This window comes from Phalacrocorax carbo, unplaced genomic scaffold, assembly GCF_963921805.1.
Source record: "Phalacrocorax carbo unplaced genomic scaffold, bPhaCar2.1 SCAFFOLD_187, whole genome shotgun sequence".
NCBI classification, from domain to species: Eukaryota; Metazoa; Chordata; class Aves; order Suliformes; family Phalacrocoracidae; genus Phalacrocorax; species Phalacrocorax carbo.
This window is the reverse complement of record NW_026990353.1, coordinates 2,782-27,404: the sequence shown is the minus strand read 5'-3', so window position 1 is coordinate 27,404 and position 24,623 is coordinate 2,782. Positions and strand designations below refer to the sequence as shown.

At 39.9% G+C, this 24,623-nt stretch overlaps 1 protein-coding gene across 6 annotated transcripts in view; it reads right to left on the bottom strand.

Annotated features, from left to right (window-relative positions):
• The window catches only part of LOC104051597 (protein EFR3 homolog A-like), a 61,389-nt gene extending 49,860 nt beyond the window's left edge, over nucleotides 1-11,529 (bottom strand). For 2 of the 6 annotated variants that reach the window (XM_064440214.1, XM_064440209.1), the window contains exons 1-3: nucleotides 11,317-11,529; nucleotides 6,261-6,314; nucleotides 410-499 (exon numbers count right to left, since the gene is read on the bottom strand). Coding sequence is in view for 5 of the 6 variants with exons in the window: in XM_064440209.1 (XP_064296279.1) it covers nucleotides 410-422 (13 nt within the window). In the remaining variant the exon portion in view is untranslated. Of the gene's footprint in view, nucleotides 1-409; nucleotides 500-1,399; nucleotides 1,497-6,260; nucleotides 6,315-10,645; nucleotides 10,979-11,316 lie in introns of those variants that run through there. The other 4 variants (XM_064440210.1, XM_064440211.1, XM_064440212.1 and 1 more) reach the window with 4 other exon arrangements.
• Between the last annotated feature and the right edge of the window lie 13,094 nt (nucleotides 11,530-24,623).

Here is a 24,623-nt window from a genome sequence, read left to right as displayed (position 1 = left end):
TAGTAGATGAGGGAGAGTCTTATCTACCTACCCCAACTTTCTACTAATTCCTGTCTAATTCCTGCATGAATTAGTCTTGAATGATGCAATTTTCTAGAAATGAAACAGCACTCTTTAAAAGCCAAGAATCATGTACACAGCTAACTTCCATCTTCAGCAATTCACAAGGTACCTGATTCTCTAGAGAGCCACTGGGGATCCTTGCGGTCAATGATGGGAAAGAAATTACATACACCATGTAAAGGAAAGGCCAAAATATTTTTAAAACCAGTCTACCCTGGTCTTTCCAGAGGGACATGCATTTAATCACATAGTGGAAAACCTATCCCTCCCCCCCAATCAATTTTTCTTTGTTGTCATGCACAAAAAATAGGACACTTGCATGCATAATCAGCATGAGCCTTCTTACCCTTTCGTCCCATGATTGAGAAATCAATAGCAAACAATGCTGCACATGAAGGTTAATCGACTGATAGGAAAACCAGTTGCAAAGAGATTTCTGTAAATAACAACGATAGCCATATTTTAATAAAACCTGAAAAAAACTATTAAGCTACATTTTAACATTTGGCGAACTGTCCATGTATAGTTTAAAAGCACACAAAGGCTTTGATGGGGACATAATTAAGTTCACCAAAAGCATCTGATTTCCTACGTTATACGCCCAGATTGCACACACATAAAATAACTGAAAAAATAAATTCTTCAGGTTTTGACAAGGAATGAATGTAACAAAAAGTTCATTTCTTGGCTATACTAAAGTGTGTTCCAAAACAAATGGAAGGAATGAAGGAGGACCGATGTTAATGATATTAACTAGTTGTTATTCACAAAGTGCTCATATGTGTGCTTTTCATTTTCTATGGACCTTCTCCTAAACGTTAACTTTCCCAAATGGGGTTAGGATGATGAGACAGAGAGAGTTAAAAGCTCACAGAAAATAACAAAATGAACACTTGTTCAAAATTAACAAGTCTTAAAGAAATCCATGCAGATTCATTAAATATGGAAGCAACCAGCCTACTGGCACACAAAGTAGCTTAGGGTATCATGAGTGGAATAAACAGATGCACAAAGAGCTACAGTTCCCCAGCTACAAGCTCCTGAGTTTGTTTTTTTTTTTCTTAGCTTAATCAACGGATACATTAAGAGAAGTTACTACTTTTTCTTTTCAGTGTAGAAAAGACAATCACCTAAAACTTCGCTGGAAAAAAATCTGTACCGAAATGCTTACATATTGAAAGCATTTATTGTATATTATTGTGTAAAGAATTCATTATGGATTTTATGACCATAGTATTACAGTAGTTACAGATATTCTGAAATACAGTTATTTTCCTTTACTGGCCTAGGTCTAGCAAATGGCAAACTGCTGAAGGAAACCCAAACCATGACATACCCTTGGCAGCTGTTTTTCAAGTTCCTGTGTTGGTTAGGTTAGTAGATGAAAGATGGGCTTGATATAAGGCTGCTTGTGTTTCTCATCCTCTAAGGTACTAGAACCAAGCAGCAGACAATGATTCGAGAAACTCTGCCATGTAACTCTTCTGTAATAGCCAAAATATGAATATTCTATAGAATTACAATGTATTTATTTTAACACTAAGTGGTCAACAATACTGTCAGAAAACTAATAGGGTTTCTACTGCCTATAAAATAAATTAAAGCAACTATGAAAAATGCTTAAGTAGGAGGTCCCATTTAGTGTTTTAAAGTATCAAGGGTACATGTGAAACACACTCCAGATGAGGAAAAAGGCATGTTAGACAGAAAGAGTGGAGAAAGTTATTAATTAGAACTATGGCTTAATTGTCACTAAAAACATTAGAATGCTCAGCCCATGAAATATCTGTATAGACAGATTTAGGAATACATCTCCAGCCACCATGGGTATTTTAGAACTGTATTTCACACAGAAATAAATCTTCCCTTCTCATTAACAGTCTTGTTATTACTTATTATTTACATAATGGCAAGAGACAAATAAATGAATTTCCCAAAACTGCTGTGAGGGAAAAAACCAAAATGAGATTATCCGCCTCTCAAAATGTGTTAATAACATTAAATGTGAGTTAAGAACTTACTCATTTCAAATTCCATTTCAAGTGCTGTTTTCCTTCCTACACTTGGCAAGGAAGCTCTAGTCAGAAAGAAAATTATGGTTCTAATAGTTTGTTGAGGGTTTTTTTTGTTTGGCAGGGAGGGGGGTGTTGTTTGCCTGTTTAAAGACTGTGAAGCAACTTAACTGAAAGCAGTAACATCCAAGAACAATCACTACTCAATTGTTCTATTTACTTTCGTCTCTTATGAGCTAGGGAAGCCACCAGTACACATCAGCTGCAGCACAGCAAAGCGCCACATGGCGTTTGGAAAGCTGAGGAAACAAAATGTTATGTACTTTAACGACAAGCAATCAATGCATTGAGCATACTTGGAGAAGCATCCTGGAGTTACCAAAACAGTCGCTTCACAGTAACCAAGAACAGGCCAAATCATGGACGATTTCCCACATAACTGATGCATATATCTTGTAAATCAGAGTGGTCTCTTTTTAAGTGGCAAATATTTGACAGAATAGCATGGGGGATGCTCATATTACTGAAGTTCACAGCAGTAATTCAAGGGGAGAAAGTGGGAAAATTACATTTGTCAAAATCCTTTTTTTTTATTTATTTGCTGTCTTCATTTGCATGTTACAAGGATCCACTAATCAGCAGCTAAATTCAGTTTAATGTAACAATCATTATTAACAAAACCTTGAAAAGCAAAAATATAATTAGATATGTTATTGGCATATGTAAGAATAAGAGAAAAGAACAGGAAAAAGAGAAAAAATCACAAGCATAGCTACCACAAGTAAAATACATTCTTACAGTCAGCAGGTGTTCTCACCTGTATCACACACACTTTTTCTAACCCAAGCAATTTCGTCTTAGTATCAAATCTGCCTTAAAGTTCAATATTCAACTGAAGTCAGGGAATACAGCCAGTAAGTAGGTTAGCTGTTTCTGAAAAAAACTCATTATCTACTGAACGGTGTTTCAAGCATCTGATTAAGTGTGAATATCTGGAACATAATGTCCAAAAAGAAAAGTGTCTTAAACAAATGTTTTGATACATGATTTAGCAAGACTTTTTCCTTAACAGAAGCATTTGTAATATTTCAATCCAAATGCAGCCTACAAAAAATCCTACCAAAACCACCCATGCTCCATAACAGAAGTATGTTGAATGAAATAATCTGCACAAATTATTGAACAGGGAAATTGAGTGCAAATTTGTGACAAATGAAGAACACATACTGCCTGTACTGCAAAGCTATCTGGTTAAAAGTTCTTTGGTTTTATTTTTAAATAAAAGGACTAATTAATCTCTTAATCCACAGTTTCTTTGTAATAAGGCACAGCTAAATCGGTTAATAAAATAGCTGTGGCTCAAATCATTCTACTCCTACTGTATTATAACAGCAGTGAGAAAAGACATTTGCTTTCTCAACGTTTCAGAACTTGCATTTCAACTTCACATGAAGACACCATGTTTGTAAGCATATCTTCTATCAACACCCATGTTATTTGCACAAGAGGAGCTATAGATAGAAGTTACAGCTACAAAGAACACAGGGAAAAGCAATACTTTGGCAAGGTTGCTACAAGTGCTGCTGCAATTATATAGCATTACACCTCCACTACAGACTGGATGTCAATACAGATGCTACGCCATGGCTAGTCAAAACCAAGCACTTTTACATCTCAAGATTAAGAGAGCAGAGCGAAAATTTACTATTTATGGGCCATTACTGTATTGAGACTAAAACCTTAACATTATTTCATTAAGGACTCGATGCAGCACTATATCCACGTATTCTTAAATTTGATAATCCAATATGTAACAAAACTACCAAAGACCAGCACGCATGACTGAGATGAGGTTAAATGAGAAGAACATTACCCTTGGTTATCTGCTGATGTTCATCTTTCTCCCTCTCAATACCACATCCCAGTTCTGACTACATGCCTATTTTTTGGATAGTTAATATTGAGGGAGATAAGAATTATATTGTCCTGTGAACATTCATGTACAGTAACTTCAAGACTGACTTCTAAAGTGTCTCTAAGAACAGCTGAAGTCCCAAGAAAGACTAATAAAGCCTCCTTGTCCAGTCTTTCCATAATACCAGTATCTTGACCTCTCCTGACCTTCCGAACCACCACTTGCAGACCTAGACATTCCCTAACTACTGTACTGCAAAAAGGGAGTAAAAATATTACCAGGAACTGGTATAGAGACCCAGGAAAGCAAGCAGGACAACACTGGGTTGGTCAATATGAACCAAGAACTTCATCAAACTTTCCTTTTAGCTAGATATTATTATTCTACTTTGTTTATAAAGAACTCATTCTAGCATGACACAAAACATTTTTTGAAAATATTTTTCTCTAACAGCGATTTCCACATTTTATTCCAGAAGATGCTCGATGTACTTGTTGATGTGTGGGATAAGAGAACTCCATGTGAAAAATAAAAAAAAAAATCCCAGCCTTTATAGATCTTTTCAGATTTCAAGGACAAATACTTTAAGATATCAAAGTAACACTAAATAGTAGCACCCTGTTTTGTAACATGCTCTGAAAAGAATCCTGTGGAATCTCTGAAGAAGCCTAAACTAGCAGGCAGAAGCTTTCCCTTTCACATGCAGCAAAGTTGAAGTCTTGAAGGCTGTGTCTATTCATGTTGATAAAATGTACAGCTAGCCACAAAGTAATGCTTGCTTGTATTAAAATCTAATAATCATCTTTATCACCACAATTTTTGGAAGGGAAATTTTAAGAAAGTACTGTTATTCTGTAAGAATTGCAATATGCACGCATCTGTTCAGTTACCTTCTCTTCACCAGCACACTTAAACTCAAATATACACAGAAGAGAAACAAATGGCTGCATAAGTCTGAACACCTCACTACAGATAAACATTGCAACTAGTTTTGGTCTCCTTTCAGTTCCATCTGACTCTGCAGTAATGCAGGCTCTACGTGCATTTGAGTAAATAGTGTTAATATGGACCCTGAACATAAGCATGCCTGGCTTAGAAAAAAAAAAATCTAACTTTTCCAGTTTAAAAGTTTAAAAAAACTACACTCCTTCACAGCAAAAATGAGTACCAGGACAGAGGCCTCAACAGTACTGAACACTGCAATCGAAACACAGCAGCAGTTCACTCTACTACGAGAATCGAGCCACAGTAGAGTTGGACCAATTTATGCCAGCTGCTTCTCAAGTATATAATAGAAACATATATGCCACTATTCTGTACAAAAACTCATGTCTATGTAGAGAAAAAACGTCAACTATTTAACACAAAGGCAGAAAACCCCTAAACACTTACAGTAAGGTATTTTACAGGACAGTGGTTCAAACAACACAACATAGAATTACTGCAAGACATTTTTAGTACCCAGTAGTCACATATTATTACAAATCGTATTACGAATCTTAAGTCACTGAAAAAAATGAATGCTGAAACATTTCCTTATTAAATTAAACATTTGTGAAATTCATTACAAACCTATAATTAAAGTGCACTCAATATGATTGGTACTGTAACTTTATGAAGACCTCTGCATAAGGCACAGTGCTTTATCCAAAGACTGATATTAGTAATTTTACTAGAGACCATGCAGAGTTTTTAATAGAAAACAGAAAAATAAAAAAAAAAAATTAGTTGGAATTAATACTGTTAAAAGACATTTCATAACCTGACACTTTGTGTTAGGGGAATTTGCTATTCTTCAAAGTAAATAATAACTGGATTCTTTGAAGCATCTGCCTCAAAAGTCTCATTTAAATTTTGAATGTTAAAAATTTTAAGTCTTACAATTTTATATCCTAATTAGTAATTCTATCTTCTACAATCAATATTTGTAATTTTCACAAAAGCGGATTATAGCTATATCAGAATCTTTTTATTTTCTATTTCAGAACATACTTGAAATCACAAAATTCACTGATGTTAAACTGTGAACTTCTTATTGAAAAGGAAAATGCAAAGCCCATACTCGGTTCCTTTGAAAAACACACGGAGATTTTCAAAGGCAGATGCTGGATAATACTGAGATCTTAAATATCTTAAAAATGACAGCAAGTATCATTATTTGGGTTATTTTCCATTTTAATTTTGGTAGAAGTTTTAACTCCCAAAGAAAATACCGTAATAGTAAACACCCCTAAATACTGTCTTAACATACTTAAGAGAACAATACTTACTTCCAGGCATTGTTACTCAGGAATCTGTCTTCAATTTTGCAAAAATATAATAATCTATAAAGAAAACAAAAAAATAAGTCAAGGCAATAGCTTTAGACAATTTATGTCCAAATATGCACAGAAATTTACGCAGAACGAGACAAAGTCACATTCTTCAGCTCCAATATCAAAAAGGCTGTTACCACAGAAACCCAGACATCATTTTATCTGACCAGACTATATGCAGGTTTTGCCAGTTCTTGAAATTCAGTCATTCTGTTCTTACATTTGATGCCTGAATAAACATTTTTCTCTGTATTTATTGGGACGACCTTTTGAACTGCCACTATATACAATGCTAAATGGTGTACAGCCTTACAGGATACTTCTACTTCGAATGTAAATCCCAGCATGGTAAAACACCTGTGAAAGGTTTCTATTCTATACAAATTAAAACGATGCTAAAAAATCTGTGTGGCACTTTCTAGGACATTTTTCTCCCAGTATCAAAAAAAAGAGACAGATTTTAGATCAGAGGGCAAACTACTATAAACAATATAGTCAAAGAATTTTTGGTGCAATTAGAGATCTTCATACAATTAACGCAACTGAAGTTACAACAATCGATTTTGGGGATAAAAATAGCCTAATCTACCTTTAATGAACTAGCATTAAAATCCAATTCATTTGAAGATTTTTCTATATTAAAGCAGCACGTTTGGGTTTTATTAACTGCCAAATGCAAACTCCCTGCAAATGTACCTTTTCACAAATAAGAAAAAAATCTCAGTTAAAGAGACTGAGCGTTGCATTTTCAATGATAAAATAATGAGATATTCAGCTAATAGTTATCTATGCACACAAAAAAATGGTAATTCCAGACACTGATAATGTGAGAATAAACATTTCACTTGGTCACAAAGCATGTTTTAATGACCACACACAAAGCAATATTCATAATTGCTAGAAGTAAATTTTATTTTCATTGTACATGTATTTCAGTCAAAGGTTCCAACTTGCCAATAGCAACTGTGATTAAAACTAGTGATTCAAAGTTTTTTACTTAAAGTATCCTATCCTACTAGAAGGCTGTATGTCCCTCTCCAAGGACAGAGTTAAAAGCAGCATAATTTCATAAAAGGAAACATGTGCTGTGGATTGTGATGTTCGAGACACACGTGGAAAAGTGAAATCTCTGATTTAGAGTGTAGTTAAGAACTGAGCAGAGCGATTACAGAAAACAGAATTACTGACATATTAGAACATAAAAATGCAAAGAGCCTGATGAAAGGTTCAAGGGAGTCAAGTGCCAGAGACTCAGAGTGTTTTCCTGACCATAACTAGCAATCAGGAATTCAATACAGTTTGCTAGAACATTATCAACCTTGTTGCTAGCAAAGTCAACTAGGTTTAGAAAAATATTAATGCAGAAATTACTAGAAAAGTTGTATAAGCAACTAAGACAAGTGTTCAAATTTAAGATTTTTCATTCTGTTTTTAAATAATTGACTGGATTTTTAACCATTTTAAGATTTGCAACAGTACCAAAAATTCAATATGGAGGCAGCCTGGCTTCTACATGCAGAACAGACTACACAATTTCCTCCCCTTAAAGTGTTCAGTCACTGGCTCATTAGGCCTAGGGCAAAGTTCAGTCTACAGACGCCGATATCTGTTACAGTAGAACAGAACTAAAATAAAATACAAAGCTTCCCACCGTGAGTCTACTCTGCTGTTTGTCACTGAATTAAATTCTACATATCAAGAGAGGGAGGAAAATATCCAGAATTTCATGAAGTAGAACCTGGCTACAATTAAAAAAGACGTATGGCAAACCTTGAGATATAATTTAGCTTTCCTAAATAGTCTAACACTATTTTACATATTCCATGTCACTCTGTGATATTTGACAGAACACCAGAAGCAAGTTAAGGATGTTACGGACCTATACTACTTCTCCTGCACCAAAGAAATAGACTCCTGGATTTTAAAGAGGTAAATGTCATGTCTACTTTTCTGCAGAGAACTAGAAGTTATTTTGTTTTCTTAAGGATATAACAGTAATTCTAAACACAATTATAATCAAAGGACAATGCTAGCAAATGTATCTTAAAAGGCAGAACAACACTTCTATCACACATAAGGGCCATTTTTCTTAAAAACTTTCTGTTCAGTTTTAAGAAGATTCTACACAATGTGGCTAGGATAAGGAAATCCAAGGTCAATTTACTGTTCTATCAGATTCAAGCAGCACTAACATAGGAATAAAGATACACTTTGCTCTACTTATTGGTTCTGATAATCTTCTTCCTCCAGTTATATGCGTGCATGTGATATTTTTGTCATTACTTTTTATAACCTGGGACCTGAAATTAAACGATAGTTTATAAGCAGAAACTATTATTATCACAAGATTCCATAAATGGCACTGGAAGCCAAACAGAAAAGCAGACATCTTTTTCCTGTCTGCCCTGAAATATCAGACCTCTGTAAAAGATTTAAAATGAAAAAATGTAATTATACTTGTGCCACAGTATAAGAAACATAAGTCAGCATACCTGAGGTTTTGTATTTCCTTTTAGTAAGTCCACCATTACGTTATTCTATTATGTAACACTATAAATTATTAACTTGATCTTAAGTATTCAAAATGAAATTGCCAGCTGGGCACCTATCCATTCCTCCAAATTAAGCCAAAGAAGAGCACAGGTTTAAGCAGCTCTGACAGTCAGGCAACCCAAGCTGGGTAGGCAAGAACTGAAAATTAAAAATATGCTGCACGATAAGTTTTCACATCACTTGGTTCGCCACTCATGTTTCCTATATGAAAAAATTAATCAATGCCTTTAGTTTTGAAGGTAGGCAAATGGCCAGTGCAATGCAAGATTAAGAAATCACACACTGATTCCTAAATATAGAGTTAGGCTCCAACTACAACTCCCACAATCCAAAAAACGCAACATAAGATAGATTTACATGGCACAGCGTAATTCTGACTTTATTTTGAATTACCTTTCTCAGGTTGAGAAGCAATGCCACATGTGAGCCCGGCTGTATTAATGAGGCTACCCTGTTCTCTCACCCAAGAGTTCCGCTAAGCAGGCACATCTAAAAGGACACTAGTCCTGCCCCACCTTAGAGAATTCGGTCTTGAGCTGATGGGTTTAGGACAAGAAGAACCCTGCACATTTAGTAAATGTTCCTTAGCAACTCTTCCCACCCATCTCAAAGGCGAGTTTAATCCAATACCCCACTCACAAAATTAAAACCAATGTCCCTATGCCTAGGTACATATTTTGCCAGCAGTGGGTTAAAAATCCATCAGATAAATAGTTTTTGCTCTATTCCATATACACAAAACAGTATTTGCTTTTACTTTGAAACAAAAAAAAAGCCTTCAAAGTTGTTTCAAAATAACACAGATTTTACAAGAATTACTTAGTTACAGAGTTAGGCTGGGCAGTTAAAAGTCACTAATATCAACCAAAGCTGTTTCTAACCTGTACATTTTACAATTTAGATTTAACAATTAGAAGTGCAATCCCTCTTCATTATACCTGAAGTTCATCACTTGCCAAGTCTGGTTAGCATTCTAACGCCTCCTTCCACTTGCATGTAACATAAAATTTGTTTAGTCTTTTCTCCTGCACAAGTTTGTATCAGAAGTAGAGAGAAGTTACTGTTCGTTATTAACTACAAACAGTTTCATAACAGGATGCCAAAGTTAAATATTTAATTTTAAAACAGTTGTTTAATTACAAACTGTATTCTAATTCCCATTTTTGTGAGTCTTTTTCCTGAATCAGAAATCAATCCCATTCTAGCAGCATTTTTTTAGACAAATATTAAAAGTGTTATGAAAAGGCTTAAATAAAACTTAAAGAGTAAGCCTTTACAAATATCAGGGCAGTACAATCAAGATTTCAACCCCAAAGCACAAATTTCTCAGGGTGATTTTACCACATTTCAGAAGATCCATACACTGAGTCTTCCAACAAGATGCCCTGAAAACTAAAGTTACTCAACAGAATACTCCAAATCATTTCGAATTTGTTACAAAGGCTTCAGGAAGAAGACTACCTGTATCTTCCCAAAGCCTTGGCTGTTACTCTGGTTTTCGCTTACCTACTCGATTTGCACAGCAAACACCTGATGTAGCTTTACAAAGTGTAACATCTGGGTTAGAGAACATGATTTTCACATAGGAATTAAAACTCTCGTTCTCAGTTAAAGGCTGTTCCACAAGTTCTCCAACAGAGAACAGAGAACTCTCAATCCACGGCAAGATCTTTTCTGCCCAGTATCTCAGCTCAAAGTACCGTGGGATACCTCCCGAGATGTATTCAGCTTAACGAAAGAGAAGTGGTACTATAATTAGTTCTCAGTAACAGGATTTGTGAACTTACACCTCAATTATCTCAAGTATGGCTCCGTGCTGCACAATTAACTTTGAAATAAAAGATGAAGCTATAGAAGAAAGCTCACAGTGTAGTCCTTTTGTAAATTTGCATTGTGTTCGGTTAATGCTTAGCAAGCCCTCACTGTGTTATGGCCCATTTGAAGAAAACCGGCTTAGGGACGTCCCAAAACCACAGTCCTTCGCTGCCTCCAGACTGATACCACAGGGACGTCTGACCGCATCAGACACGACTGGCGAGGTTTTGATTTACGATCGCCTCACGGAAGGCCTCGGCCTCCGGAGAAGCGCCGTGCACCGGCGGCGGGACCCCAGGCCCTCTCCTGGGAACGGCGGGGGGGTCCCGCGGAGAGCCTTTGTGGGGAGCAGCGCCCACATGGGCGCTCCGAGCCGGCCGCCCCACTGACAGCGACGGGCTGAGGCCACGTTCCGCGGCTCCTTCCCCGCCTCCCCCCGCCGCCCAGAGGGGTCCCGGCGCGGCGGGTCGGACCGAGCCTCCCGCCGCCGCCCCAGCCGCTCCCCTCAGCGCCCGCCCATCCGGCGCGGCCTCCTCGCTCCCACACGCGGAAAGCGCGGAAGGGAGCGGAACAGCGGGAGAAGGAGATGGCTGTGAAGGCGAAGACAACGGAAGGGACCTCCTCCCGGCTGCCCCAGACTCACCTCAGCCACCTCTCCGCCCCGCGCTACCAGCCGCCATCTTCCCCCCGACCCACCCCCAAGTTCCCTGGGGCGCAATGCACGCCGGGAGCTGTAGTTCCGCGAGGACCCGCGCCGCGTCCCTCCCGCTCATCCCTCCCCACACACAAGCAGGGGCAGGGGGGGAACGGGGGCACAGGGAGGGCCCCCGGCACGGCACGGCACGGCACGGCACGGCACGGCACGGCACGGCGCGGCGCGGCGGCCCCGGGGCGAGTGGCCGCCCAGGCAGGGCGGAGCCTGGCCGAGGAAGGCGACGGGCGCCGCGGGCGGACACGGCTCCCGGCGCCCTTTGCGGCGGCCGGAGGCGGAGGGGCGGGCGCGGCTGTGCGGGGAGCGGCGGGCCGCGGGGGAGCGGGGCGGCTCTGGGTGCCCGGGTGAGCCGGGGCGCTGAGGGAAGTCCCGCCGCCCTGCCACTAGAACCTTCGTGTTTCTGCGCTGGCGGCGGCCTTGGCGGGCGAGGAAAGGTGGCGGTCTCCGTGAGGGACAGCAGGATGCCTCGGGGGGAGGAAGGGGGTGTTACTCGTTTTAAACAATCCGAAGTTGGAACCGAAAACAGCGTGTTGGCAGAAGAGTTTCGGCCTGGCTGTGTGTTTCTGACACGATTATTCGGAACGGGACAGCGGGAGGGAGCTGCGGTTGTGCTCGGCTGCCGTTACCCGGAGAATCATAGGATGGTTTGGGCTGGAAGGGACCTGTAGAGGTCACCTAGGGCAGCCCCCCGGCAGCGAGGAGGGGCACCTTCCGCTAGGTCGGGACTAGCCCCTCACTACCCAGCCACCGAAGGGAGGGGCCAGGCCGGGCGAGCTGCGCTTGGCGGCTTGGCTGGGGCCGGCGGTGCGCAGTCACGAATAACCCAAATGGAAATCATGTGAAACAGCTACTGATCCAAGGCAGCATAATCTCTTAATCCGTTCTCCTTGAAATAATATTACCAGCATCAAAATACGATATTTTTGAAGCCTGATTTTCTAGACAAGCAAGGGGAAATCTGAAAAGTTTGTTTCCTGTTGTAGGTAGTTCCTTCTGAAGGAAGGCGTGCCAGTCCAGCTGTCAGGTTAGGTGGGTAAGTCTTAAGGTATTCTCCACATTTATGTATTCCACCAACTTCAGGTCTGCGTACGTTACATCTGGTGAAAAACTAGCGTTTCATTTTCTTACGCTTTTTGAATCTATTTTCCTTCCTTTCACTAATAGTAGAAACAGGATCAGTGTTTCTGACTTCTGTTCCTTGAAAAGAATCCCTAAAAACGCAGAACTGGGGATGTGAGATATCTCTGCGTCTTGAAGTTTTCGGCAGTGTCCAAAACATGTTAATTTGGAAAAACTGACAAGACTATCACATGCAGGTGCAACTAGGGGAGTTAAAAGAGTAAACTGAAGACCTTAGTTGTTTATATGACTTCTGAAATACAGCTTATGGTTTTGAACTCTTGGGGCCAAACATAATGAAAATAATAACAAAAAGTGAACAGCCTGCCTTCCATAGATATGCATATTGAGTCACTGCCTCTGAAGTAGTTGGGATTAGAGTGCAATTTATTAAGGTTTCAGCCAACAGTCAGTACTGAGATATTCCATATAGCTACATTTGTCCTTTGTCCTTCAAGTATAGCTGGTGGCAATAATCCTCCTAGTTCTTCTCTGAAGTGTAGAAGAAAGTTTAATACATTTTTCATCAGCCAAAAATACGAATGAATGGTCATGGTCTCAACTCATCATGTCAGATGCTGCTTTACTTCAAAGATCATTCTTCAACTGTCAGCTATAGGCAGCCTGCTCTCTTTGTTGAAGTGTTTCATTCAATCTATTTGTCTCAATTTTCTATTAGCTGTGCATAAGGGCTCCAGCGTACTTCTCATGCCATATGGCTTTGGGAAAATGATGGCAAAGAGTGCAGCTACTAGTTCTTAGTAGTTGTCTGAGGGAAGCCAGGTTGGTGTTCATTCAGCCACTACTTTAAATGTAGTAGATTTAAATGTAACACTGTGAGCACCATGTCCTGATTTCTGTATTTTTCTTTTGGTTTAAGAGACAATAAAACAGTGTATAACCAAAGTTTCAGTTGTCTGACATTACACCTCCTGTGTCTGTGAAGAACGCCTTTTATGGTCTGAGGGTTCTTAAAATGTTTTCCTCCATTTTTATTGCATTACAAACATCTGTGAATATGACATAGACTTACAAAGCTCATATCATAAATACAGTGTTGGGATTGGGGCTCATTGGAAGAGAGCTGATATGTTTTAAAGCAGGCCTCTTTTATGACACTATTACATAAACCATGTGGTACCTAATAGTCAATAAAAGTCAGTAAAGCCCTTAGGATAATTGTAGTGCTGTTGTTTAAAGCAACTATTTTCCTCATTCAATTTCAAAATAGAGCAAACAGCTGTAGTCTATGAATATGTATGTGTTGATCTCTTTGAGCTTCCTTATGTATTATGTAATGGATAGCAAATTTAGTTGTGAAATACAATAATTTTTCATTTTGGTGAGGACATCAGAAGAGTATCCAGCCACCTTTCCGTCCAACACCAATTTTTTATTTACTGTCAATGAAAGATGGACCTGATCCTTTGACCACATCTAGGGTGACAATCAAACTACCCGGTAAGATTAAGAAAATGTTTAATTACATATATATGAAATTGCTGCCTGGCTAATTTGCAGCCAAACTGTCTGGTTTTACTTCCCCTCATCCCAAGCCCATCTAAGTGGATGGGCCAGTTTTGCTTGAACATCTAAATCTTCTGGAGCAGATGTGTTGATCCACACATGCACAAAACTCTGTGCCACATGTGACCTGCCTTTAATTTTTTAAAAAGTGATAATCATTACATCGGCACAGGTTTTAGAGCGTTCACTCTAGAAGTATCTCAAGTGTGCTGTAGAAGTATCTCAAGCGTGAGACAGAAGCGTCCTGTTCTGTGGCCAATAATAAAATGTGAATTGCATTAGTAATTTGGCAGTAGCAGTTCTATTTTCTAATTACATTACTAATTCACATAAAAGCACCATCAAATTTTCAGTGTCTGCAGCAAGCAGCAAAAAGTTCCTTAGTTTGAAATGCTAGTGGAGGTTCAAAAGGGTAACAGGAATGATTCATTAGCCTTATATGGTCTAAGAGTATGAGCTCTTTACAAGAAGTTTTAAAGAAAAAGAAAAAAAAGACTAAAAAATCCCAAAGGAATTAGTGTACCCCAATGACAGTATAATGCCAGAGTGGTAGAAAGCTCATGTTACTTATATACCTGTGTAGGAAAGATACAGTTAAGTTTAAAGTATTGTAGCTAAAGAAAAATAGATAAGCAAATGTACAATACTTATCAACAGAAACGAGTAAAGGCTGGACTGGTGAGGCATTTACGGCTGCTCACCACCACGTTGTAAAAATCCATTATGGCAATTAATTTTGGCTTTCAATAGTGAGAAAACAGCAGTTTTCATAGCAACGAGTCTGTGGCTTGCTCAGCCACCAGTAAAGAAAACCATTCACAGGCATTTCATTGCAATATTTTTTATCTATATAATCAGTTGCTAATTAAATAATAATTTTGTTAATACTAATTTGGTGGCATATTTTTCCAACCTCATATTTTTATGGTGGATTCAATAAATGAGTGGTAATTACAATATTTTAGGACCATCCAAATGTAGCTGACGATAGATGTTTCTACCTGCAGAGATCAGCTCCTCAGGGCCTGTGTTAAGACAGTGACTCTGTCATTGTTCATTTTGGCAGGGAGCACAGTGGATGCAAACTGACAATGTTAACCAGCCCTGGAAGCAGAGCAGAGAGCTCATGCCAGTTCAGTCCCCCAAACCATCCAGACGTTCCTGGTAGATACCTTTTGTCCCCCCATTCTCTTCTCAAGCGAGAGTTCTCAGTGACAGCCATGCTCACTAGGAAGACAGCTGTCAGGGGGACAGCAAAAATAGATTGGAATGATTACATTTTTTAGAAATCCTCAGAAAGTGCTGAGCAGCTGCTGTCAGAAAAGTTAGTGTCTTGCAGATGTCTCAGAGGAAGAATCTTGAAATTGCATCCAAAATCCCACAATACTTTTCAAAACTATGGACATATTTAGTTGGAGAATAAATTCCACATCAAAATTAAAGATGTTAATATTTCAGAATCCTCATATGTGTAAGAAAAGTTCTCATATGGAGTATATATACGCACACGTATGCATCTGAAGACAAATAATATCTTAAAACATAAATGATTCACAGATGCTTTATTCTTAAATCATTAATTGTCTTAAAGTCGAAGAGACTTTACAACAAGTTTATTCAAGCACAGAAGGAGACATTGTTATTCCATTGGGTTGCATACTTTTCATCTTTTCCTCTGGCATCAGGAGTGTCTGTGGTTACAATTTTCCTGGCAGATTGCAGCAATTCTGATAGATTTTTGTCTTTAGGGTTGGTAGTGTTTCTATAATGTAAATGGGTTTATAATGCCCTATTTAAATGCCATCTCTGTTAAAATTTAACTTACTTGTCCAGCTGGGGGCAGAAGGGGAATGAAGTTCAGAACTTTCACGGGCACAGAGTGGGTGGCAATGTGGTGTCTCAAATACTGCCTGCGAAACTCCGGTTTCCTGAAGTGGTGTCTGGAGGGAGAGCTGGCTGTGCGTATGGGTCCCAGCTGATCACACTGCAGGTTTTCATACTCCGAATCAGTGACATTATGTATTAGCCAAGTTCCCAATCCATTCCACTGAGCTGCTGATGTATGTCAGCATATTCTGTATATCTTCCCTCTGCTGTATAAGAGAGTAATGTCAAAATTCTTGATTACCATAACATCCAGAAATAGAATCTAATTATTCTCTTCCATTTTCAGTCTCAGCTAGATTTTTTTTTTTGAGAATCAATTAAAACCCTCTAGAAAAGAAGGAATGTGCTTCAGTTTTGCTGCAAAGAATATTTATTCTGTGTTATTTAAAGTACCGATAACAAATAATGCATGTCATGTTCTATGTAATTTATTTTTCCTTCTTTTTCCGTGGTTTCTAAGGCTTTTGCAATCTCGCTGGTCAGTCCCTAATAACTTGGGGACAAACAGGCCAGTGTCTAGCCAGGCCTGACATGTACTTCCTTCTTCCCAGATGGTAGTGAGGGAATGCGGGGGGACTACTAAAAGTATTAGGGGATGAACAAAGACATGACAAAAATAAGAGAGGAGTAGGGATTATTACAGTGGAGGTACAGGTACGTGCGACACAAACCCATGGGAAATCAGGTTTCACTAGTTCCACTGATCACAGAAAAAAACTTATTCATGTTTTTCATGTTAATAACTTTTGGAGAAAGACATTTCACATCCATTAAAATAACCAAACAAGTTTCTAAAAGGCCTGTGGGTGAGAAAAAGAAGACTTAATTTCCTATCACAGTGGGCCAGATTCTCAGCTTGTGTGAACTGGCAGGATTAATCTGAAATGAATTGAGTTGTATTGACTTAATGCCAGTGGGCCTACTGTTTTAGGATGTTAAAAATACTTCCAAGCAAATACAGAAAAAAAAAAATATTAAGCAGGAATATGTTTAGTAAAAATGGGCATAAAATTAGAATATGAAAAGCTGTTATGTCTTAATAGGAAATGGTGGGGAGGTAAAATATTAACTATTTTAAGATCTAGTATCAGAACTAAGTAGGAGATTCATCCCTTTCTATCCCAAAACATTTTTCAGGTTTCCTTACGCTGTTACAGGAAGTAGCAGCAGTTTGGCAAGAAGACCTGGTCTGGGAGAAAAGCCTGAAGCGTGGGTGAAGGAGACCAGAACTCTAAGGAGGAGCTGGTGGCAGGGTGAAACATGGAGTGGCATTAGGAGACAGGAGCCTGGGAATCACTCTTGGTTGAAACGCATGGGATCACCTATGCTCACTACAGCATCTCCTCTCCTGGGCTAGGAGCAGACTCTAAGGCACAGAATCCCACCGCCCTTCTGCTGCTCCCTCATCTTTGTAAGAAGTACTGGTTAACTTGTTAACTGGACGTACTAGGTGACAAATGACCTGGATCAACTCACATAATTTCATGTCTTTTAAAAAATAAATTCACACACGCTCCTACCCCAACTGCAGGTAAGTCCACAACTTTTTGTTCAGCTGGTTTATAATGTTTTAACCCTTTCTGTCTTCTTAGGTCAGTTTTGAAATAATGCTATGTGGAGCAAAAACCCCGGCATTTTGAAAATAACAATATAGATGCAATATTCTTTTCTGTTTTTTTTCCCCAGTCATCATTATTTGGCACATAGGTCAGATTTCCGTTTTTCTGCAAATCTACAATGTGGAAAATACATAAGTAAATCGCCGAGCTCTATTTAAGACATGCCAGGAGGTGGCGTGTGCCTACTTAATTTGCTCCCTCAGATTCAAGCGCAGAGTTGTGCACTGTGGGTACCTGATCACATGCATTTGCTTCCACTTGGACTTCTGCCACATTTTAGGTACCTGCCAATTAGTGTTTACCAAATGAGGAACTATTCTCTAATTTGTTTGCTCATCGCTGTTCAATGTGTGTCCCAGTGGACATTTGCTACCTATTCAGATTTTGCTTTTGAAACGTAATTTCCTTATGGTCTTTTGCCTTAGTGGTCATCAAGTGTGCTCATCAAGTGTGGCACACTGAGAGGGTGCCACAACTTGTCAAAAGCACTGATTACTCTCCTCTGCTACTCTTCCATGTGGGCACACATGACGCTGCAAGCCAGAGTCTGGGCAGAACTAAGCAAGACTCTAAAGCTCTGAGAAAGCAAGTGAAAAATATTGGTGCCCAAGTTATCTTCTCCTCCATACTACCTGTTGGAGGAAAATGGGTGACTAGAAATAGGCAAATGATACAAATCAACTCGTGGTTACATCGCTGGTGTCAACATGAGGGTTTTGGCTTTTATGGCAATGGGATGTTCTTCAGCAACCATAGGCTGCTAGGGAGGGATGGACTCCACCTGTCTGGAAGGGGCAAGGGAACCATTGGCAGCAGGCTGGCAAACTTGGCGAGGAGGGCTTTAAACTGAGGAACTTGGGGGGAGGGGGACAAACTGGCAGTGCTAATGCCATCACACACAATAGGGGAATAAGACAGAACAACCTGAGCAGTGATAAAGGTGCCGTAGCAGCCTCATGCGATGGCAACCAGGAGACCGACTACCTCAAGGGTTTGCGTGGCTGTAGTGGGTCCTCATACACCCCTCCAGGGAAACCTGTGTGCTCAAGCATGTTTCTGAAATGCCTGTACACCAATGCATGCAGCGTGGGGAATAAACAGGAGGAACTATAGGTCTGTGTGCATTCGCAGGGCCATGATCTCATTGCAATCACAGAGACATGGTGGGATAGTTCACATGACCAGAATGTGGTCATGGATGGCTACAGGCTTTTCAGGAAAGACAGACCAGCAAGGGGAGGTGGGGAAGTTGCTCTTTATGGGAGGGAGCAACTGGAATGCATCGAGCTCTGCCTTGGAGTGGAAGGAGAACAGGGTGAGAGCTTGTGGATAGAAATTAAGGGACAGCTAAATATACTGATGATACCAAGCTGGGAGGAGTGGCTGATACACCAGAAGGCTGGGCTGCCATCCAGCGAGACCTGGACAGGCTGGAGAGCTGGGCCGAGGGGAACCTCATGAAATTCAGCAAGAGCAAGCGCAAGGTCCTGCACCAGGGAAGGAACAACCCCATGCACCAGAATAGTCTGGGGGCTGAACTACTAGAAAGTGGCCCGTCAAGAAGGGCCTGGGAGTGCTGGGGGACAGCAAGTTGACCATGAGCCAACAATGTGCCCTTGTAGCCAAGAAGGCCAATGGTATCCTGGGCTGCATTAAAAGGAGTGTGGCCAGCAGATCGAGAGAGGTTATCCTCCCCCTCTACTCTGCCCTAGTGAGACCACATCTGGAGTGCTGTGTCCAGTTTTGGGCTCCCCAGTTTAAGAAGGACATGGAACTGCATGAGCAAGTCCAGCGGAGAGATATGAAGATGATCAGGGGACTGGAGCATCTCCAGTATGAGGAAAGGCTGAGAGACCTGGGTTTGTTCAGCCTGGAGAAGACTGAGGGGGGATTTCATCAATACCTATAAATATCTGAAGGGTGGGTGTCAGGATGATGGGACTGGGCTCTTTTCAATAGTGCCCAATGACAGGCCAAGGGACAATGGGCACAAGTTGGAACACAGAAGTTGCACCTCAATATGAGAAAAAACTTCTTCCCTGTGCGGGTGCCAGAGCAGTGGCACAGGCTGTCCAGGGAGGATGTGGAGTCCCTTCCCTGGAGACATTCAAACCCCGCCTGGACGCGTTCCTGTGCCCCCTGCTCTGGGTGTGCCTGCTCAAGCAGTGGGGTTGGACAAGGTGATCTCCAGAGGTCCCTTCCAACCCCTGCCATTCTGTGATTCTGTGATCAATGCTTATCTGAGTTCCTCATGAAATTTAACTTGGTAATTTGCTTTACACAGCATCTTTTTGAGATAAGTAGATAAAACACTTCTACCTTGTTTGAACTGAGGCACAGACAGATTGTTAGGCATGTAGAGTTTGCAATGCAGAAAACTTGTTTTTTCCTGGAGTATTTGTCTAGAAGGGCAATTGCTACTGGTATACAGTGTGTCCTCTTGCAGATGCAGTCACTGCCAATGCCTACCCACTCACTTCCAGTATCTCCAGTGGTTTCCCACTCCAGTCCTGTCTCCTAGGTCTAAGGTCTGCCTTTTCCTGTCTAAATCCCTCTGCAGCACCATGTTTGGAGAGGAATGGATGTCATTGCTTCTTTTCTGGAAAAAAAGCAAAAAAATTTAAGGCGTTGTGAAGGGCAAGATACAGTTTGTGGGTTATGGGAGCAGTGGGGACTCCCATAGTCCAGGGGAACTAAAGCAAGAGGTGGGAGACTAAGTATGGGAGATGGTGGGAGAGGAGAAGGGTAGGTGGAGGCAAAGACCCTGTGGCCTTCTGTATCTCAAAGTCTTGCAGAGCCATGCTGGCATCTCTCAGTATCCCCCACCAAAAGCCCACCCAAATTCATCTGCTCACCTCACAGCCAGCCCCTAAACCATGGGGTCTTCCATCCCCTGCATGTATTCCTCTTGCTTTTCTTCAGTCATCTCCTGCCAGCTTTCTTCTTGCCCATTTGCTGCCCACATTGCCACTGCCACCAAGCTGTGTTTTGCCTACAGAGCTGAAAAGCTGAATAAAAGCCACCATCACCAAAGACATCCATTAGAGAGTATTTCCCAACTTTAGCATCATTAATTTTTCCCTTCCCTCCCCTTCCCTTCCCCTTTTCGTGCATTTAGTTATGCCAATATACCAAGTTCATAAATAGAAAGCTGTGATAAAGGTGTTGCTTTATCTGGTTTGTGTTGTATTCAGCCACTTGGGAAGAGGTCATGCCCTGATGTGACTATCAAAATCTGAAACTAGTTTCAGAATTGATCTCACATATGCCAGCTGGTCCTGCATGCTTACAGCCTGATTCTGTAAGTCATATGTCCTTCATTAAGGATTCACATGAGGTGTCGTGCTGAAGACAAAATTCCTTAGGGCCAAAACTGATCAAAAAGGTGGCAGCCAGTAAGGCCAGTATTTCCAAGGCTAGGTGACTGCTGTCAGTAAAGTAGCCTGATGCTGTCTATCATTCATATTCTTTTTCGTTAGGCACTGAAATTTATTAATTTTGCCCAAAGTGATCTAGGACTTGCACAGCCAGGTGCCATGTCCTGCCATGTATTTCTTAATCCCCTGAACCTTATCTCTGCTCTCTGGGAGCAGATGGGATTCTGAAATTCATCTGACTAAATTGGGATGCCCAATGAAAAAGTGAAGGAGGGAGCATGTATTTAAATAGTATGTAATGACTAAAAAACCCCAAATACACAGAAAATGTAGAGATAATGCAGGGTTAAAATGCAGCTTTTCAACATTGCTAACTTCTAAAACCACTTGAAGAAATGCTATTCAGAAAATCACTGACAGGGTTGATTTCTGACATCGCCTTGCCTCATGGAAGTTCACTGAATTAAGCAAGATTGTATACATGTGAATGAACAAAATTTAGCTCAGAGTTGTTCGTCTACTGTGACTGCTACATAGAAAATATTTTCTGTTGCTTGACCATATTCTGTCCTTTATCTTGGTACAATTTCGGCAGAAGAACAGATATGACATACTGTGTTTAGCACATCTGAGGAAACTCATTAAAGTTTGAAATAGAAAAATATCTATAGCCCTTTCCAACCAATCTTGTCTCTACTGAATAGGTAATTACTGAGATTAAACAAGCGTCTCTAAATTGCTTATGTATTCCAATTGCTTCTATTTTCTGCTGGCTTTATGAATGTCCTTCTAAAGAAAGCATGAAAGAGATATATGCTTTATTTTTTTTGAAATAGCCTGCAGAAGAAATTACTTTCATTTCAGGAATAACAACAAGTTGTTGTTTCTGAGGAATAAAAACTTTCTTTTGCAATACTTGAACTGGTTTCCACTTCGAAGTTACTGAAGCAAGAGAGCTTGCATGTATTTTTAATCTTCTAAATTCAAATCTTCATAGTAATGAAGAAGATAAAACAAACAAAAGATTCTACCTGAGGTAAAATAATAAAGTGATTCCTTTCTCCCAGCAAAAAGTCATTGATAGAAGGAATTGCTCTGCCTGCTTCTCAAAACTAGTTCCCGACCCCTGCAACAATTACAGCAGTTAATTTTTTTAATCCTTGATATCATAGTGTTGGAGATGCTTTCCCCTAATCTAAGACTATAAATAAGAAGAAATCATAATCCCGCTAAAAGATATTCCTTTGACTTTAGCAGAATAACGATTGCTGCAGCGCAAATGTGAACAGGACTAAGCACAGACCTTAGGTTTGCTGATTTCTTTTTCTTGTTGTGTTTTCCAAGAAGAAATCGTTCATTTTCTTCATGGCCTTTCATTCATGAACCACAGAAAAGATGCAAAAATGCTACACGGTATTGGTAGTACTCATGCATAAATTGTGATACCGTATTTAATGCCTCTTATCAAAAGGAGCTGGACAGATTTTACAAATGTAGACTCTGCAAGAATCTCTTCCCAGCTACTTGCCTTCCAGTCGTTCCTAGGGTGCCTTGCACATGGTTATGTAGTTACTTAAATTGTAAATGGGTCAGTGAGTAAAAGCTAGTTGCATCATGCTCTTAAAGTGTTTGAATCTTTTATTGCCTTGTTTAGAAGTTATCGTGGTGTTTTTGCACGGAGAACAGAAGATGATGAACAACTCGCTGCTTCCTTTACAGAGTATTGTTTACAGCCTGCTGGTATAAGGAGAGGAAGGCAAATAGGTGTAGCGATTCGAAGCACCATTCCTTGTTTGTCACATGAACGGCTTCTGAATGAAGATTTATTTTTTTTTTTTAAGTATAGACTTTAATCTATACGTAATGTTTTGAATCTTCAGAAGAAAGGAACAAAGTAAGGGAATATCTCTACTTTTATCTCAAAGGGCTCCTAGAAGTAGTATATCCTGTTGTAACTATTTCAATATCATGAGTTTTCTTACTTTTAATTTATGGAAGGATAACTGGGTTACTCTAACAGCAGACATCTATTTCTTCCCACTAAAATGGCTTTATTGTTCAGAAAATTGGACAGAACTGTCTGATGAAAATGGTGTATAACTGGGAAATCTTTTACTGTGTGCTGAATTTCTACTACAGGTGTGTAGTGTTTTCTATGTATCATTAAAATGTGTGGTTCTAAGGCAAAATAGACTTTAATACCAAATATACAATGTGACAAAAGTCTGTGAAGGAAAATGCACTTCGTCTAGAGCTAAAGGTTCTTCTTCAGGACCTTATTAAAATCTTTGAGAATGTCATGAAAAGTCCTGTTTTAAGTGCTTTGTGGTATACAGGAGTGGGTTTCTAATTTACCACATAATCACTCTTGGTGATTGTGCGTAATAGAGCCAGTGAGATGCATCTGATTTTTTGTTTGTTTTGCTTTTGCAAATATTAATCAAATCTTCAGAAGTTCACATCAGTTTTGTAGATAGATCTGTCAGATACACCTCTTTCCCTCCCTCCCTTTTCTGTGTATCAGGATAGCTTCTCCAGAAATGGTGATGACATTCACTTTGCAATTGGAAAATAATTCCATCATATGTTGCATCAATATGACTAATCGTGGATGGCAGTACTATCTCCTGATGGTTTTTGAAGACAGAAAAGCTGCTTTCACAAGGAATAAGGTTTGGCAGAATAGAAGTTCTGTCCTGCACTTATCTGGCTTTTCATGTTATGCTTAATGGATCTCGTTATTGATGTTCTAGTGTAAAAGGAGAAAATTGCTAATGCAAAATTTTTCTCACTTAGGCGTAATATTAAAATTTGCTGTGCTTCCGTTATGCAAATTTTTTAAAAATCAGCCATTTAAAACAAGCCACAGCTATCAACGTGTGTACTGGAGACAACTCATGGCTAGAACCAAAAAATACTGTGCTGTGATATAATTCAGACCTGTTTCGATCACTTTCTGGCCATCTTCAAAAGTCTTCCAACTATAGATACACTTACAAATGAATCAGCCCAGATGTAGCCTCTACGGGCATAGGATCAAGTTGTTGGTCATTACTGCTCATAGCTGATCTGCATAACCCACCAGATTTATTAACACAGCATTTTCGGATTAAGCCATCTTCAGTATGATTTACACTGGCAGTACTGTTACTTCCAAATGCAGGAGCTCATTTTGGACAGTCCCCAAAGAATTCATTGCTTTGAATGTCTCATCTGACTTCTGTCAGGGAATCTAAACACGTTCCCATCCCACACAAGCAGGCTGTGGTCTCAGGCGACATCCTCCTATGGCTTCAGCGTTGCTCTCTTTCTATTCACAAAAACTGCAGAGAGAGCAGTCCTTAGTTTACAGCTGCTACTTGCACGCCTGATTGTTAAGTGAAAGGCAACTGTGCAAAGCACATTTTTATATTAACAGTAAAATGTTTAATGGCAACATTAAAGGCAAACTATGTACATTTTTTCCATATTGTTTAAAATGCAAAAGATTAACCCAGCCTGCATCTTCTCCTACTACCTTTAGACAATTTTTTTGTCATTGATTACAAACTTCTGATGTGATTATTCAGTCACTTTCATGTTGCATCTACTTATTATTGGCTGGATGTTTCAATATTCCCTGCATTCTTGTACGCTCTTTCAAAGAGTAAGTAGAAAGCATTGCTGTCACGTAATCAAAGCCATCCTGAAGGAAAGACTTTGTCTCATT